Here is a 17,111-nt window from a genome sequence, read left to right as displayed (position 1 = left end):
TGGGAAGGTGACGAATTGTTGTGTCGCCTCCCATTCTTCTCCCTACTCCCTCCATGCATAATATAATCTGAACTCGAAAACCAATTGGATCAAACATAAAAATAGCCTCTACTCTCTAGGATAGGAAAGGTATGAGTGGAGAACTGGTTCACCGTATCATACCATTTATGAGTGATACTTGCTCCAAGAAGACAACCATACATCTGCGACCAGGTGATATATGCGAAGGCAGGCGAAGACAAATTGGCAACTGTTTTTTTCTCTTGCTTAAGATGTTTTGAGAGATACTATTTTTGATCGCGAGCCAAACAATAAACAAATATATGGGTACAGCTCAAGTGAATCAAATGCTACAATTCCAGGACGTTTTCTTATGTAAATTTGGACTTTAAATCTTAATGTTCATATATGTTCTCGAGAAGGATACCCACCGAAGGATTATAAGAACAGGTGCCTATCTTTTGGTTTCCAAACATTATCATGAATATCATGGTTTAGAGGAGGAGAAGAAGAATTTGAATATAGAAGTTTATTTAATCATAGATTTAATACATGAATCCAAATATAATTTACTGCTATCCAACCGCAAATCTCATGTTATAGACATTGTTTTAGTATTACTGTCAATTTAATATATATTCCAAACTAAAACTGGGAAAAGATATGAATGAAAAGAAAAATAATAATTAACTTTCACATGTGGATTATCAAAAAATAAAATAAACCACAAGGAATCGAGTTTTGCAGAAACAGTATTTTGTTCGAAAATGTAACCTGTGGGGTGAGCGTCTGAGCAAGCATATCTACCGATGATATATAGGAAAAATGCCAAAAAAAATCTTAAGTTATTTTTATTGGAATGTTTAATACCCAATTATTTTGGATTAGAATAAAAATATATTAAATAATAAAAACATGTCATTTAAAATCCAAAAGAATTAGTATTGTTATTTTCATATCCACAATTTTTCAACAAAATCAAAATTGCAATTTTATTTTCGTTATTTAATTAATTATTAATTTTTTATATAAAAAATTTGGGTTATATATAAATCATATCAAACCAGAAATTAATCCCGGTTATCTTCTTTCCCTCTTCTTCCTCCTCCTCTCTCTAATAATCCTCGTTTTCTCTTTTCTTCCTCCTCTCTCTAATAATCCTCGTTGCTCCTGCTCCTTATACAAAGGTTATGTTAAGAGAGAGATTACTTTTAATAGGAAAAGACCTAAACTATGCCAAATTACACATCATTATGCACAATATGATAAATTAATTATCAATAACATCAATTTCAAAACCCAAATTTTAAAAAGGTGGCGAGAAGAAGAAGAAAATTACAGTTTCTTGAGATGCTCCTTTGATACCGAGAAGCTGGTTAATGCTCGAACCACTACCGGCCGGTGACATTTTCAGTTTTAAAAATCAACGGAAAAAATGATAATTGAAAAACATAAAAATCAAACCTTTATATGTATCTGTCTCCGCCACACGCACAACAAATCTCCATTCTGCGAACAAAGAACAAAATCAGTAAAGAAAAAACCGAAGACATTGTCCAGAAGCATCAATCTAACGGAATGTAAAGTATCCGGTGATCGGAAGACCAACGTCGATGAACGAGAACGCCGACGGAATCGGGATTACGGAGAGAGAACTCCGACTCTGTCGACGGAGGTAACTCTGAATGAATGGATGAAGGAGACGGTGTTGAGAATCGAAGTAGTTATAGAAGCGACGGAGCAGAGAAGAATCGTCTCTGGCCGGAGATAAAAACGAGGATATTAGCGGTTTGATATGGTTAACATATAACCAAAAATTTTAAAAAATTAATAATTAATTAGATAATCAGGATAAAATTAAATTGGAATTTTGATTTTGTTGAAAAATTGTGGGTATGAAAATAATAACACTAATTTTTTAGACTTTAAAAAACACGTTTTTATTATTTGGTGTATTTTTATTTTAGTCCAAAACAATTGAGTATTAAACGAATAAATAAAAATAACTTCGGGTTTTTCTTTGCATTTTTCCCGATGATATACAGATAAGATGGACAATATAATCACTGAACGTTGGGCTTAGACGGGCATATCGGGCATATCGGGCCGTCTTTTAAATAGGCAATCAATCGGCTCTGAANAAAAAAAAAAAAAAAAAAAAAAAAAAAAAAAAAAAAAACCATCCCAGGTCGGCAACAAATTAAAATAAATAGTTTTTTTTTTTTAAACAAGTGTATGTTTCGCTAAAATTCAAGTGTGTGCTTTACGGTTTAAATGACATCTGTATTTACCTACCTCGTGAGCAAAGCCAAAGACATATCTATATTTAGCTCTCAAAGCATTGCTGCAACAAGATTCCATATTAGACCGATCGACTATATTATCATAATATTTAAAAAATCATATAAATAGTAACGTAACTTATGATAACTTATATAATCTTTGGCCCATATTAGCAATATAAATATAAGCGTGGCAATTAATTTTTATCAGTTGCTACGTAAGATATTTTGTCAAAAGTATTTGTATGTTCACTTTTTTTTTGTTTAATAGTCAAATATCTAAACGAGAGAAAAACCTTGACAGAGGGTTTTGTGAAAACTTAAAAAGAATTATCGACAAGTTGAGTCCATTTAAGGGATGGCAACGTGACCTTAGGTTACCAGTCACCAAGGTCATGGATCTTAAGTAACCCATGCTTTCTTCGGTGTGAAGACAAAACGAGGGTCGTTGCATCAGAGATATTTGTATAATCTTATCAGGAAAAAAAAACAGAATTTTGAGTATCCTAAACAAAATAAGGAGTAAGGTACTTTTTGAAAAACAATTGCATGTTATCATTGTGTCTAAGAAAGCAATTTGTGCATTTAAGTGTAAACATCGATCGTCTGTATACCCTAGGAAACTTCCTAAATATACCGATCGACAAGATTTTATAAAAAAAATCGAATTATTGCAGTGTATAATACTGTGTAGTTTTTATTGTATAATGCTTTTTGTTAGTATATAGTAAGAGGAACCCGAATCGAACTCAAAAGTTTCATTTAACATGCATGACGAATTTGTAGATATAAAAAAAATTAAAACAAAATAAAAAATGTTGTAGTCGGTGTTTGCCTTCATTTATATGTAGTTCGTTCGACACGCTTTAAAACTTAACAAGTCATAAGAAAAAAAACTAAAGTTAGACAAGGAAATATTAGTCGATAGAAGACAAACTCATATAAACAAAAAAAAAGATGGAAAGTTCTAAGCAAAAACAATGTCATTCTAGCGTAGTCGAGACCATTGAAGCACCATTGCCGCTAGTGTGGTCAATACTACGTCAGTTCGACAAACCACAAGCTTACCAACGTTTCGTCAAAAGTTGCACTATGCGCTCCGGCTCCTGCGAAGAAGGGGAAGGAAAATGCTTAGTCCGGCAAGTGACGTTAGTCTCCGGCCTTTCAGCGGGTTTCAGCACGGAGAGGCTCGATGAGCTTGACGATGAGTCTCATGTGATGGTTGTTAGTATCATTGGTGGTAACCATATGCTTGCAAATTTCAGATCGAAGACAACGGTGGATGCTTCGTCGGTGGAGAAGACGGTGGTGGTGGAGAGTTACGTGGTGGATGTGCCGGAAGGAAATAGTGAGGAAGATACGATATATGTTGTTGATAACATCATTAGGTATAACCTTTCATCACTTGCTAAGCTCACAAAGGAGATGATGGGATAAGATAATTAAGCTCTATAACTATAAATCGTTGGATTAGTCTTATTTTTTAGCATTAAAATAAATTGTTTTTATATCGTATCCTTTTTTACGTCTTGTATACATGTTTTTTTCTCTCGTACTATCTTCTGAGAACATCGTGTTAGAAATAAGATGAAGAATAATTCAACAACATTGTTACAATTAGTGGTCTTTAAAATAGATAAATGATAGCAAAAAAAAAAAAAACCTTTCTTATTTTAGTGGCGATTCTAAATTTTGAATATGTCGACGTTTTAGTGACCAAATCTAAATCATATACATATGTTGTTGAGAACAAAAAATGACGGCTTCTTTGATTTGTTTCCATTATCGGGGATTGATTAACGGTGTTTGATGTTTGAGTGATATGGCTAATTTAATCTCATGTGTTCTTGCTAAGTTGTTTTTTAGTAGTAGTATAAGTTTTTGTATTTAATGTTATTGGTTATGTCTTCCTAAAATTCCGAGTTAATCGGTTTTTGTGGGCTATGATGTAATGTTAAAGTAGTTTTTTCGGTAAAGTGACACATTGCTGTTTGTAATTGTAGTCTTCTCGTTGTTGTTTTCTTTAGTGTTACATTGTAATTAAAAAATAGGTTGAGCCACTTTTATCCCCAATAAGAAATAGACGATAGATATTTTACAGTAACGAAATGTTTTATTTTAATCTTTCTCGCGGACGGTCGAGAAATGGGCCCTAACAAAATGGGCTAATGAATGGGCCAATTCAAACCTTGAGTGTGTTGGTGGGGGCGGGCAGTGTGCGAGTGGTTGCCACGTGAAAATACTACTTATTCTCCTGTCCCTTTTCTTTCCCCGCAGTTTAAGGGATCTCTGGGTCAACTAAACTAATTTCACTTTCTTTTCTTTTTTTTTGCTTTCTAAAAAAAAAAAAGCAAAGCAGAAAAGAGATGCAGAAATTTTAAATCGATTTTTTCTCTAATGTATTTCACTATTTATCGAGTTCTCCACTATTTTTCATCGGTTGCTTCCACAAATTTAGAATATATAATTAGAGACACTTTTGGAGATTTGTTTGTTAATAAATATTATATTAATATTTAAAAAAGTTAATATTTAGTGCCATATAGAATTCAAGGGTTGGTCCACAGTCCACACCACATTTCACGCTACACAAAAAGTCAAAACTTAATAGGTCTTATAATTATTTCTAAAAAATTATACTTCTATTTTTTTTTCTGCAAAAATTCTATTTCTATTTCTATTTATTTTTTGAACTAAACCAAAGCTTTGTTTGTTTAGAGATTGGAAAGAACAGAAGTGGCTGAGTGTTTTTTTTCCTTTCTCAAAACGATTACTTAACTACTCCATGTAGTAGTATCTAACAGTTAAATCTTTATTTGTGTGTTATTTAGAAGACGTAAACATAAAACATTAAGTAAGACTTTGAAAGAGTGTTTTCCAATGCCGGTTGGTCTTTTTGTTTAATTTTTTAGCCACCAATGCCGGTTGGTTATTCAGCAATTATAAGTCAATTTTTTTGCTTTTCAATTCTTAATTAGTTTTTTTCGGAATGTTGTGTGCAACTTTTTTTTTTTTTTTGTGGTTAAAAATTGAGAATTTTATCCGCACTGCTCATGAACAATAGCAAACATTCTCGCCAATGCTATTTTCAATAATTTTTTCTTCCACCTGCCACACAGCATTTATAAGAATACTATTATATTTTTTTATCTTTTTTACTCAAAATTAAAACTAAAAAAAAAATTCTACGGCATTTAAGAAAAATTGACATAAAGTAAGAATAATAATTAATACAGTTTCGTTTAAGAAGAGCGACTTTCTCTCCTAATAATTTTCGAGTTCTCCGTCTGCATCATCTTTTCATCTTCTTCAATAGCAAATCGTCGTCTTTGCATGTAATGATGGATTTCTTCATCCAGTCAATTTCTTCATATGTTGGAAGTCAATTTTTGATTTCTAACATAATAGTTGTCCACTTTGCAGGTCATCAGAGCAGGAGGACCAAATCCACCAACATAGGTTCTCGTCCACTGTTAATTTTCACTTCTTTATATAAGGTCGACCATATCTTACTACGATTTCCAATTTATATCCATTTCTAGCAAATCAAGTTGTCCACCTTGTAGATCTTCTCATCCGATAGACCAGATCCCAAAACTTAGGTTATTGTCCACCGTTATAAAATCTCCTTTCTCATTTACGTCTTGCTAATCATATCTAACAAATTATGTGTCTACCCTGCAGATCTTTTCATTCGATGGACAAGATAAAAAAAAAGTTCTTGTCCACCGCTATTATGTCTTCCGTTCTCAGTTTTTGGTATGGTGTTTTATTTTGCTGGTAAACCAAAAAAACTTTGAAACCCTGTAGGTATGAAGACGGTGGACCAAATTCATCATACAATGCTTTTGTCCACAATTATCATGTCCTTCAGTTGAGTAGATCATATCCATCGGGTCTGACGAACTTGTCCATTGTTGCCCACATGTCAGATGAAGAAGCAGGCACTAGGAATATGTGACTCCTCTCGTCCACATCCAGATCCAACAGTTAAGGTATATGTGCACCATTATTATTTCAGTCGTTTGGTCCATTTGTAACAAAAAACCCAACTTGTCCCCGTTGCAGGTTTGATGATGACGCAGGCACAATATATGTTGTCTCTTCGGTGGACCAGTTTTAACAGTCAAGGTATATGTCCACCCTTACTATGTCAATCGTTTGTTTTAGTGGACTACATTCAACAGTCACAGTATATGTCCATCATTAGTATGTCCACCTTTTATAACAAAAACCTAACTTGTCCTAAACAAATTTTCAAACCTTGCAGGTTTGACCAAAAAACTTTCACACCCTGCTAGTCTGAAGACGGTAGACCAAATTCATCATACAATGCTCTTGTCCACAATTATCATCTCCTTCAGTTGAGTAGATCATATCCATCGGGCCTGACGAACTTGTTCATTGTTGCCCACATGTCAGATGAAGAAGCAGGCACTAGGAATGGTGTACCTCCTTTCATCCACATTCAGATCCAGCAGTTAATGTATATGTGGAACGTTATTATTTCAGTCGTTTGGTCCATTTGTAACAAAAACCCAACTTGTCCCGTTGCAGGTTTGATGATGACGCATGCATAATATATGTTGTCCCTCTGGTGGACCAGTTTCAACAGTCAAGGTATATGTGCACCCTTACTATGTCAATATGTCAATCGTTTGTTTTAGTGGACTACATTCAACAGTCACAGTATATGTCCACCATTATTATGTCCACCTTTTGTAAACCTAACTTGTCCTCATTGCATGTCTCATGACGACACATTCACTGGAAATGTTGTGCCTCCGGTGGATTGGTTTCAACCAGTGTTCTAAAAGTCGTCCTCGGCGGCCGTCGAGGCGGCGCGAAGTCTCTGGGCGGTGGTGACCCACGGCGAGTTGGCCAAAATCAGAGAGAAAATCGGCCAAAATTTAAAAGTACCTAAAACTTAATTTTTGTGTTAGGGATCCATGGAAATGAAGGTATTTTTATGATATTTAAGTCTTTAAAGNTCCACATCCAGATCCAACAGTTAAGGTATATGTGCACCATTATTATTTCAGTCGTTTGGTCCATTTGTAACAAAAAACCCAACTTGTCCCCGTTGCAGGTTTGATGATGACGCAGGCACAATATATGTTGTCTCTTCGGTGGACCAGTTTTAACAGTCAAGGTATATGTCCACCCTTACTATGTCAATCGTTTGTTTTAGTGGACTACATTCAACAGTCACAGTATATGTCCATCATTAGTATGTCCACCTTTTATAACAAAAACCTAACTTGTCCTAAACAAATTTTCAAACCTTGCAGGTTTGACCAAAAAACTTTCACACCCTGCTAGTCTGAAGACGGTAGACCAAATTCATCATACAATGCTCTTGTCCACAATTATCATCTCCTTCAGTTGAGTAGATCATATCCATCGGGCCTGACGAACTTGTTCATTGTTGCCCACATGTCAGATGAAGAAGCAGGCACTAGGAATGGTGTACCTCCTTTCATCCACATTCAGATCCAGCAGTTAATGTATATGTGGAACGTTATTATTTCAGTCGTTTGGTCCATTTGTAACAAAAACCCAACTTGTCCCGTTGCAGGTTTGATGATGACGCATGCATAATATATGTTGTCCCTCTGGTGGACCAGTTTCAACAGTCAAGGTATATGTGCACCCTTACTATGTCAATATGTCAATCGTTTGTTTTAGTGGACTACATTCAACAGTCACAGTATATGTCCACCATTATTATGTCCACCTTTTGTAAACCTAACTTGTCCTCATTGCATGTCTCATGACGACACATTCACTGGAAATGTTGTGCCTCCGGTGGATTGGTTTCAACCAGTGTTCTAAAAGTCGTCCTCGGCGGCCGTCGAGGCGGCGCGAAGTCTCTGGGCGGTGGTGACCCACGGCGAGTTGGCCAAAATCAGAGAGAAAATCGGCCAAAATTTAAAAGTACCTAAAACTTAATTTTTGTGTTAGGGATCCATGGAAATGAAGGTATTTTTATGATATTTAAGTCTTTAAAGTAAGAAAATGATGAAAAATGAAAGAAATACAGCTAGACCGAAGAAAAAAAATACAGCAAGTTGGCGGCTATTAGGGTTTAGTGGAGGAAGAAGACACTTCAATGTAATTACAAGTTTACCCTTTTTGTCTAAGTTAAAAATGAACTAGAATTGTTCCCTAAATGACTCAAACCGAGGTTACAAATAACACACCATCCCTCTTTACCACTATGCTACGTGAAAATATGATACATCTAACACTTTGTCATTATATAACCTAAATATGTATCTAAAATATATAGTTTTGCTAAACGCCTTCTACCGCCTAGTAACTGATTAGTCCCCGACTAAACTGTCTCGGCGCTAGGCGCTAGTCCACCGCCCAACTAGCGTCTAGCCCTTTTTAGAACACTGGTTTCAATAGTCAAGGTCTATGTCCACCCTAATTATGTCTGTCCTTTGTTTGGTTTGGTTATCTATTCTTTTTAGTAGATCATATTCGTTTGGTTATCCATTCTTTGTAGTCACCATTGATATTCTTAACTTTTGTGACTATCGCTAATGACAACTCAACTTGTCGTCACTGCAGTTCTATTGACAGCGTATTCACTGAAAATATTGCCGCTCCGGTGGACCAGGTCCAACTACCAAGATAGATGTCCTCTCTTTGGTAGACCATTTTTGTTTGACTTAGACGAACTTGTTTGTTGTTGTACAAACTCAGTATGTAACAATGATTATTCAGCCACCACCAAATCGACCAACTCTTCACCAAACATCTTCTTTAGATCTATTTAGGTTTACTCCTAAACAATGATATCATTAAATCATTATTTCTCATTGCTCTTTAATACACTTAAACCCATAATTGAAAGAGAATCGCAACTATTAATTCGTGTCACATCATTATTCCTTCCAACATTTTAAACGGTCATATTCTTTCTTTTCCTCCTTTAATGAAAGGATAGTTATGTCTTTTACTACATTCTCAGATAATGGCATTTGCGGTCAAATTACCTAAAAAGTTTTCATGTAAACTTAAAATAATTAATTAATCTAAAATCAAGTCCTATCAATCATCCGTCGAGGCGATGCCGCGACTTTTCTTCAAAGACTTGTAAAAGTTTAAACAAATTAATTAGTGCATTCGGGAAAATGGAAAAATTAGTGCAGCATAACAAAACGTTTGTGTGGCTCAGAAAAGGACAGGACAGAACATGTGTTACATTTACCAAAGTCGGTCCACTTCACTAGTGCTTATTTGGCTCACATAAACAGTCTTTTCCCAACTTTTTTTTTTTTTTTTTTTTTATAATTATTATTACTTTTAGAAGAATAGTTGGAAACTTGAACCACAACTACTCCTCACGTTTTGGCCTATTGATTAATTCACCTAATCACCTTGATGCCAATTTTTTTTCTTGTCTATGATCTTCTTGTATTCGTCTGCTAATATAGTAACGACATCGTTTTCTATCGGCACAGCACATAAAAATTCCAACTAAGAAAACAAAAGTAGTTGATCTCATCATTACATTTCAATCAAATCTTTGTGGGGATATGATTTGTTATGAGTCTCAATTATACAAAATGAAAACATAAGATCAAAGCAAAAGTCTCTTTTATTGACAATTCTTTAGTCTCTCACACACACTTGTTCTTATAGATTCATCTGCTATTTTCCCCTAAACTCAAGCCTTCAATCTCGGCCCTGGACATTCGGTATTATATACAATATATATTATCTCTCTATTATTATTTTTTTCCTATTCTTTCACTTTAATAAGAACAACTACAATCTCAAACACACAACAGAAGCTGATTCTTGATTTAACCAAGTGGAGGTATTTTAAAAGCTTCTGTGTTCTTTCATGTTCGTTTCCATATTTCTTTGATCTTCTTCTTTTACTTCTTTAAATCTTATTCTTCTTCTTCTTTCCTTTTCAAGAATGGAGGGGAGGAAACTGAATTTGTATGCTCCATTACCATCTATAAGACGGATACCATCTTTTATAGAGCGTTCGAGTGAATCAGAGAACAAGAAGACGACGATTACAAGACCAGTGCTTAGATCATGTCCGAGTACAAAACAAGAAACGCCGGTTTTTGTATTACCAGACCAGAGCTTCTATAATCTAACCGAATCAGCTTCAGTTCCTTTTGTGTGGGAACAAAGCCCTGGAAAACCAAAAGATGACATGGCTACATTGATTCAAGAATCAGGTTTATTAGAGACCGATGAAGAAGAAGAAGACGAAGATGAAGATTTGGATACGGTTCCTTCAAATGGAAGCTTCTCTGTTAACTGCAGCACAAGTGGAGTAAGCGAAATCGAGAAGAATGGTGAGAAGTCCGAAGGTGATGATGAGAAGAAATCTAGAGAAAGTCTAGATCTAATGATGTCCAGATTCTTACCAGCTGCTAAAGCAATGGCTCTTCAGATACATCAGAAACATCAATCTTCATATAACTCTTCAGAGCAGAAGCAAATCACTCAGACGACCAGAGAAGCTCTTGTAATCCGCCAAAGAAGTCAATTAGTCTCAGAACATGAACATTTCGCCATTGTTCAGAGCCTTTACGATGATTTAAACATCGATGATGATGATGATGATGACGAAGATGATGATGATGATTATGGTCATGGTGATCACAAGATCTATCCAAATGTTACCAAGAAAGCTTGCGGATTCTTGCCAAGGCTTTGTGCTAAGAACTCATTCAAGTTTCTAAACCCGGTTCCTTTGGATTCAGTATCATCAAACCGGTCTATGAAACACTCGTCGGGTGAACAAACCAGTTTACCAAACTGGTCAACTAGGCGTCTCTCCGGTTTTATATCTCCGTACCGAACCTCTTGTTCTGATTCCGGTTTTCTCGGTACTCCGGAGAAACCAACAGAGAGCTTCAAAAGGCTAAACAGAGGAATAAGCAAGTCTCAAGAACTGTATCCGACAAGAACAAGAAGAGACTTGATTCTTCCTAATTATTCAAACTCTGGTGAAATCAGAACGTTTAGAAGCTCGGTCTCAACTCCTTCGAGGAACCAACGGACGACAATTCCCGACTCGAGGTTTCTTGTGGAGGAAGTAAACAGAAGAAGGAACAACAACAGGTCAGGGAATCTTCTCAATACATCGCCGGAATGTACGCCGGCGATTTCTCCTCCTCCGTTACCGGAAACTCCGTCTCGGTCTTGGCTCCGACGAACCCTCCTTCCGCCGGTGAACCCTAGACCATACGGAGTCGTTTTAAGTCAAGTTCGTACCAAGAAACTAGATCAAGAAGTTCTTGAATCTACGAAATGGGAGACGATCGTTAAAACATCGTACGTTCACAACGATCACGCTCGTTATTCTCAGGTACTACTAAATAATATACTCTTTGAACATCTTTTGGTTCTTTAAAAATCCAAATATAACTTCTATATTATTTTTTTAATCTATTTTTGGTGTATTATTGTTCAATGTATTTATCTTTTCTTTTGTGAAATTTATATGCAGGAGCTGATTGTTCATCCATCGTCTCGCCAGATAAATACATAAAACCAGACACAATTACTTGTTCTTTTTTACGTTACAATTAAATTAATAAATAGTTTTAAGGTGTTTGCCTCTTCTTTTTCTTGTAGGCAACACAAATGTACCCGAGATTGTTTCTCTGTGTTTTAATTCTTTTGTGTGTGTGTCAGTGTGTGTTATATAACTGTGGTTTCGTTTTTCCGACCGCATGTTTTGTAATTGAAGGAATTTATGTTATTGATGTTTGATGCGAACCGGTTTTGACTTATCTGGTTTAGACCGGCATAATCATACAGCATAACCATCCTGAATCATAATATCGATTCAGTAATTTTAACATGTGGCCTCTATAAGAAATTTTCCGGTTCATTGGAACCGACGAAACATCTAACTCCACTGGCGGCAGATACTCAATCCAATGTTTTTTTTTTCTTTAAACAATCAAAATCACCAAAGTGGAACTAGAGAGCTATCTTTGTCTGATAGACTAAGGATGCACAAATATAATAGTATAAGTTTTGATTGACTTTTGTGTTTTCCTAATATCATCAGCTGCAATTGTGTTGACATTTTGATCATGACGGAAGACAATACATTTAAGAAGTAATGGGAGGCATGTAGTTTAATGATGATGTTCATGCACATTAATTCCCCAAAACTGTGTGGGTGTGATAGTGCTCATCATCATCCATAACATAACCGTAAGATTAACGATATCCAACGGTCAGAAAGATTCACTATTGTATCACCGGTCCTACTAGTAATGGCATAAGAGGCAGGCACGTCCCATAACCCATAAGTGTTATTGAATTGGATTCTTAATAAAATAAAGAATGAGAAGAGATTTGGATACTAACCAAATTTAAAATACATAATCATTTTCATTTTGTGTTTAAAATATTTATGCAGCAAGGTGACGTGTCCTAGTGCAGTATAATTAAGCACGTATGATTATTAAAAAGAAAAAAACAAAAAAAAAGAAAGTAAATTACAAGGAATTAGGAGGGGTTGTGAAATTGGAAAAAGAAATCGAAGCAATTAATAAGACAACAAATTGTTGCAAAAGAGAGAGAAGGGAAGAGGGAGGAGGAGAGAGAGAAGGCTACCACCCCCCTTTGGCCCTGGAGAGACCAAAGATGGTCGAAGAGAGAAAACTCTGAGATCATCATCATCATCTTCCTGCAAACAAACACACAAGAAATCGATTTTTTATTTTATTTTTGAATATAGTTAACATCGAATTCTGAGGATATATATTTTGATTTCCCAAAATCACCAACATTATCTTGCTTGCCCTACCCGCTCGCTTTGTTTTTTGTTTACCAGAACCATAATAATACGTTTGCTCGCAATACAAGGAACCCCCTTTTTTTACAGTAAGTTTTAATTTTTTTTCCAATCATTTGTTTGGTTCCTTTACGTAATTTGCAATGTTCTTTCTTTTGATGATTTCTCTGTATTGTTTTGGATATATATACATTGCTTCTTCGTAAAGGTATCCCTTTTGTAATGATTCTTTATCTAAATTTTTATTGCATTTTTCTTCAGGTATCAAAAGACTCATAACGAGCTGTTATAGATCCCAGAGATATCAAACACAGTGATGAAAAGGGTTTTGTGATGAAGGTCGACCCTAATATCCGAGAATTTTCTTCTGCCTCATTCTGTTGTACATTGTAATTACTATATAGAACATATCTTCTTCTTTTTTGGGTTTGGTTGTAAGAAAGTTTGTTTCTGGGAAATGGGTTTCCTGGGATTTTGATTTGTGTAATTTAGGAAAAACTCTTTAGTATAGTGTTTGTTGTAAAAACCTTAAAATGGGTTGTGGATACCACTTCCCTTGCTTCCTCTTCTTGATCATTAGCCTTCAAGCTCCTCTCTCTTTGTCCCTCAATTCCCAAGGTTAGACTTTTTTATGATCCTATCTTCTTTTTTACTTCTCATGTTTTTGTTTTAGGGTTTTGGTTCTTAGTTTTTTTTTTTTTTTATAATCAATTTAGGATCCGCATTGTTGAAGTTCCGGGCAAGAGTGAACTCGGATCCTCATGGAACTCTTGCAAATTGGAATGTTTCTGGTAATGATCTCTGCTTTTGGTCAGGGGTTACTTGCGTTGACGGTAAAGTGCAGATTCTGTAAGTTCCTCTGTTTTTTAGACTAAGACTTTGCAGATGAGATCATTAGTTGTCTCTATGTTCTGATTATAAGTGTGTTGTCTGTTTTATATATAGGGATCTTAGCGGATGTTCTTTGGAAGGAACGTTAGCTCCTGAGCTTAGCCAATTGAGTAACTTAAGATCTCTGTAAGGATCTCTTCTCCTCAGCTTCTCTTTGAATCTTTGATGAGTAACTTAAGCGGGACTAATCTGCTTTCTTGTTTTTACAGAATACTCTCTAGGAATCATTTCTCCGGTGGAATTCCAAAGGAGTATGGGAGTTTCAAAAACTTGCAAGTCTTAGATTTGAGAGATAACGATTTGAGCGGACAGATTCCACCTGAGCTAACCAATGACTCATCGCTAAAACACTTGTGAGTTAACATTTCTATTGTTCAATGCTTAACAAAAATGTATTACAAAAAGTATACCTTACCTTTTTTTGCTATGACCTTAGGTTGCTTTCTGGTAACAAATTTTCTGGTGATGTGAGAATAAAGATCCTGAGACTTCAATCATCGTATGAAGTCCGGTTAAACAAGAGTCCAAAGTTATCTCCTTTGTCTGTTCTCGGATGTGCAAACAGAAGACTTGGACATTGGTAAGCTCTGTCTGATATTAATTCATCTAACAGGAGAGTGTCTTTTGGTTTATTCATCTCTTCACAGTTCATCTCTCTTGACAGTGTTTCAAGAAACCGTTTCATTCGAGTAAAAAAGATAGAAGCTTTTGTATTCCATATCAAAGCGACTTCCAGACGTTTCTTGAAAGCACTCCCGAGTAAGCCAAAGACAATCCTGATTTCAGCATGTTTAGCGTAGAATCATCTAAAGATTAGTGCTTGAAAACTTCAATATATGATTCTTGCAGGTTTTTTGGAGGAAACTGATATCCTCAAACGACGTGAGTTACTCGAGGAGACAAGTAATTTGGCAGCTGAGCCTGCTCCTTCCGCTCCTAGTCCTTCTCCTGGCATTATAACTGAAGCTTCCCCTCGGAGCAGCGGGTCTTTCCCTGCAGTAACTAATGCAAAGAAGAGAAGACCGCCTTTACTCCCTCCTTCTCCTGATGAGGACACTAGTCCTGATTCCTCTCAGAATCAGCCACAAGATAATAAACAGTCAAAACATGTGTGGCTGTATGTGGTTATTGCGGTTGCTTCTTTCGTCGGTTTACTGGTTATAGTAGCGGGTATATTCTTCTGCCGGAAAAGAGCAGTAAAGAGCATAGGTCCTTGGAAAACTGGTCTTAGTGGACAGTTACAGAAAGCTTTTGTTACCGGTAAAATCTTTTTTTCTTTCTATAGTGTTTCCATTTTTACTCTGTTTCTTTTAACATTGAAACTGAGGACATGAACAAAAATTTCTAGGGGTACCAAAGCTCAATCGGGCTGAGCTAGAAACAGCGTGTGAGGATTTCAGCAATATTATAGAGGCATTTGACGGTTACACTGTGTACAAAGGAACTTTGTCGAGTGGTGTTGAGATAGCGGTGGCTTCAACCGCGATTGCTGAGTCTAAAGAATGGACAAGAGCCATGGAAATGGCATACCGTAGAAAGGTTAATTACTCCTTACTAGAAAGAAAAAAATAAGGTGTTACCAAATTATAGTCTTTTGAACTGGAGTTGGTGTATGTCTTCTTTTTTTGTAGATTGATTCACTGTCCCGGATCAACCATAAGAACTTTGTGAATCTGATTGGATATTGTGAAGAAGATGATCCTTTTAATAGGATGATGGTCTTTGAATATGCTCCAAATGGAACCCTTTTCGAGCATTTGCACGGTAAAAACATCGGTCTCGGTCTCATGATCGATGTTCTCTTGGCTTCACTCTCTCAGTTGATAACGTTTTTTTTCGCATATCAGATAAGGAGATGGAGCATCTTGATTGGGGCGCACGGATGAGAATAATAATGGGAACAGCTTATTGTTTGCAACATATGCACGAGATGAACCCTCCCATGGCACATTCGGACTTCAACTCATCAGAAATCTACCTAACTGATGACTATGCAGCCAAGGTTTGCTCTAAAATCTCTTAAAAACTTTTAAAGGTGTTTTTATTAAGTTGCATTGTTGTCTTTAAGATGCTAAAAAGATTTAGTTAATCGAATTTGTAGGTCTCGGAGATTCCTTTCAACTTAGAGGCAAGATTAAATCCGAAGAAACAAGTGAGTGGTGACTTGGAGCAAACGTCATTGCTACTACCTCCAGAGCCAGAGGCTAATGTCCATAGCTTCGGAGTCTTAATGCTCGAAATAATCTCCGGAAAGCTCTCTTTCTCAGACGAATACGGTTCCATCGAGCAATGGGTATATATATATAAGCATTATTAATAACACCACTCTAACCGAAACAGCAAAACATGCATAGAACTTTATCCATATACTAAATGGCCCGGTCCATGTTTCAGGCATCAAAGTACCTTGTAAACGAAGACTCAGGAGAAATGATAGATCCATCGTTAAAGACATTCAAAGAAGAAGAGCTTGAAGTGATATGCGATGTGATACGAGAATGTCTGAAAACAGAGCCGAGACATCGACCTTCAATGAAAGATGTAGCGGAACAACTTAAACAAGTTATTAACATAACTCCTGAGAAAGCTACCCCTAGATCCTCTCCTCTTTGGTGGGCAGAGCTCGAGATCTTGTCCTCTGAAGCAACTTGACCAGTCAGAGGTTTCTCCTATTCATTTAATGTCTCTCTCTCTCTCTACACTGTAACATTTTTTTTCTATTTTTCTTATATGAGCTTTTGGTTTCTTGATTTTTCAACGTTCAATTTGTTTTGATTAGTGTGTCCTTCTCGATGGATTTGAATGATATATACGAGTTTCGATATGTGCATTTGTATAATTCAAGTATATGTCACGTATTGGACGTATTATTTTTCTGATGAAATATGTGTGTAATTATGATTTTTATTTATTAGGTTTCGCTTATTTTTGTAGTCCTTGATGTATAAAACTTGCAACTTCATCATATTCATATATTCATGCTTTGAAATTACATTATATTGCTGATGGAAGTCAAATACAAAAAAAAATCTAATAATAAAAAGAACGAAAAATAATGTTTACTCGATAATAATTTCACCTCATTGGTATATTCAGTGTGTCCGATATGCTTTTCCGACACTAACGTGGTTTGATTTGCA

General features: G+C 35.9%; 3 protein-coding genes and 1 long non-coding RNA gene across 5 annotated transcripts; 3 read left to right on the top strand and 1 right to left on the bottom strand.

Moving 5' to 3' along the window:
- On the bottom strand, window positions 1,340-1,761 carry LOC109126969. Of its 2 annotated transcripts, XR_002033678.1 has the most exons (3): window positions 1,610-1,761; window positions 1,465-1,509; window positions 1,340-1,391 (listed from the first exon to the last, which is right to left on the bottom strand). It is a non-coding gene; the product is annotated as an uncharacterized LOC109126969 (long non-coding RNA). The 2 variants fall into 2 exon arrangements; XR_002033677.1 differs by having other exon boundaries at window positions 1,465-1,761.
- On the top strand, window positions 3,178-3,890 carry LOC104718452 (abscisic acid receptor PYL13-like). Its single transcript, XM_010436206.2, has one exon. The coding sequence runs from the start codon at window positions 3,240-3,242 to the stop codon at window positions 3,717-3,719; it is 480 nt and encodes a 159-aa protein (XP_010434508.1). The 5' UTR covers window positions 3,178-3,239; the 3' UTR covers window positions 3,720-3,890.
- LOC104718451 lies at window positions 9,708-12,036 on the top strand. Its single transcript, XM_010436205.2, has 3 exons — window positions 9,708-10,116; window positions 10,221-11,634; window positions 11,776-12,036. Exons 2-3 carry the CDS (start codon window positions 10,222-10,224, stop codon window positions 11,815-11,817), a joined length of 1,455 nt encoding a protein of 484 aa, XP_010434507.1. The 5' UTR covers window positions 9,708-10,116; window position 10,221; the 3' UTR covers window positions 11,818-12,036.
- On the top strand, window positions 12,763-16,623 carry LOC104718450 (protein MALE DISCOVERER 2). The gene is made up of 13 exons (XM_010436204.2): window positions 12,763-13,169; window positions 13,342-13,698; window positions 13,797-13,929; window positions 14,026-14,097; window positions 14,181-14,324; window positions 14,408-14,551; window positions 14,636-14,730; window positions 14,821-15,231; window positions 15,320-15,510; window positions 15,603-15,735; window positions 15,819-15,973; window positions 16,073-16,264; window positions 16,366-16,623. The coding sequence occupies exons 2-13, from the start codon at window positions 13,614-13,616 to the stop codon at window positions 16,621-16,623; spliced, it is 2,013 nt and encodes a 670-aa protein (XP_010434506.1). The 5' UTR covers window positions 12,763-13,169; window positions 13,342-13,613.

This window comes from Camelina sativa, chromosome 10 (genome assembly GCF_000633955.1).
Source record: "Camelina sativa cultivar DH55 chromosome 10, Cs, whole genome shotgun sequence".
Lineage (NCBI taxonomy): Eukaryota > Viridiplantae > Streptophyta > Magnoliopsida > Brassicales > Brassicaceae > Camelina > Camelina sativa.
This window is presented reverse-complemented; position numbering and strand designations above follow the sequence as displayed.

What these genes read in the sequence shown, in the direction of transcription:
- LOC104718451 (XM_010436205.2), top strand. Translation starts at nt 10,222, where the DNA reads ATGGAGGGGAGGAAACTGAATTTGTATGCTCCATTACCATCTATAAGA. An exon ending in ATCACGCTCGTTATTCTCAG is followed by an intron (nt 11,635 to 11,775) that starts GTACTACTAAAT and finishes ATTTATATGCAG; the next exon opens with GAGCTGATTGTTCATCCATC.
- LOC104718452 (XM_010436206.2), top strand. Translation starts at nt 3,240, where the DNA reads ATGGAAAGTTCTAAGCAAAAACAATGTCATTCTAGCGTAGTCGAGACC.
- LOC104718450 (XM_010436204.2), top strand. Translation starts at nt 13,614, where the DNA reads ATGGGTTGTGGATACCACTTCCCTTGCTTCCTCTTCTTGATCATTAGC. An exon ending in GACTCATCGCTAAAACACTT is followed by an intron (nt 14,325 to 14,407) that starts GTGAGTTAACAT and finishes CTATGACCTTAG; the next exon opens with GTTGCTTTCTGGTAACAAAT. An exon ending in ACAGAAAGCTTTTGTTACCG is followed by an intron (nt 15,232 to 15,319) that starts GTAAAATCTTTT and finishes AAAAATTTCTAG; the next exon opens with GGGTACCAAAGCTCAATCGG.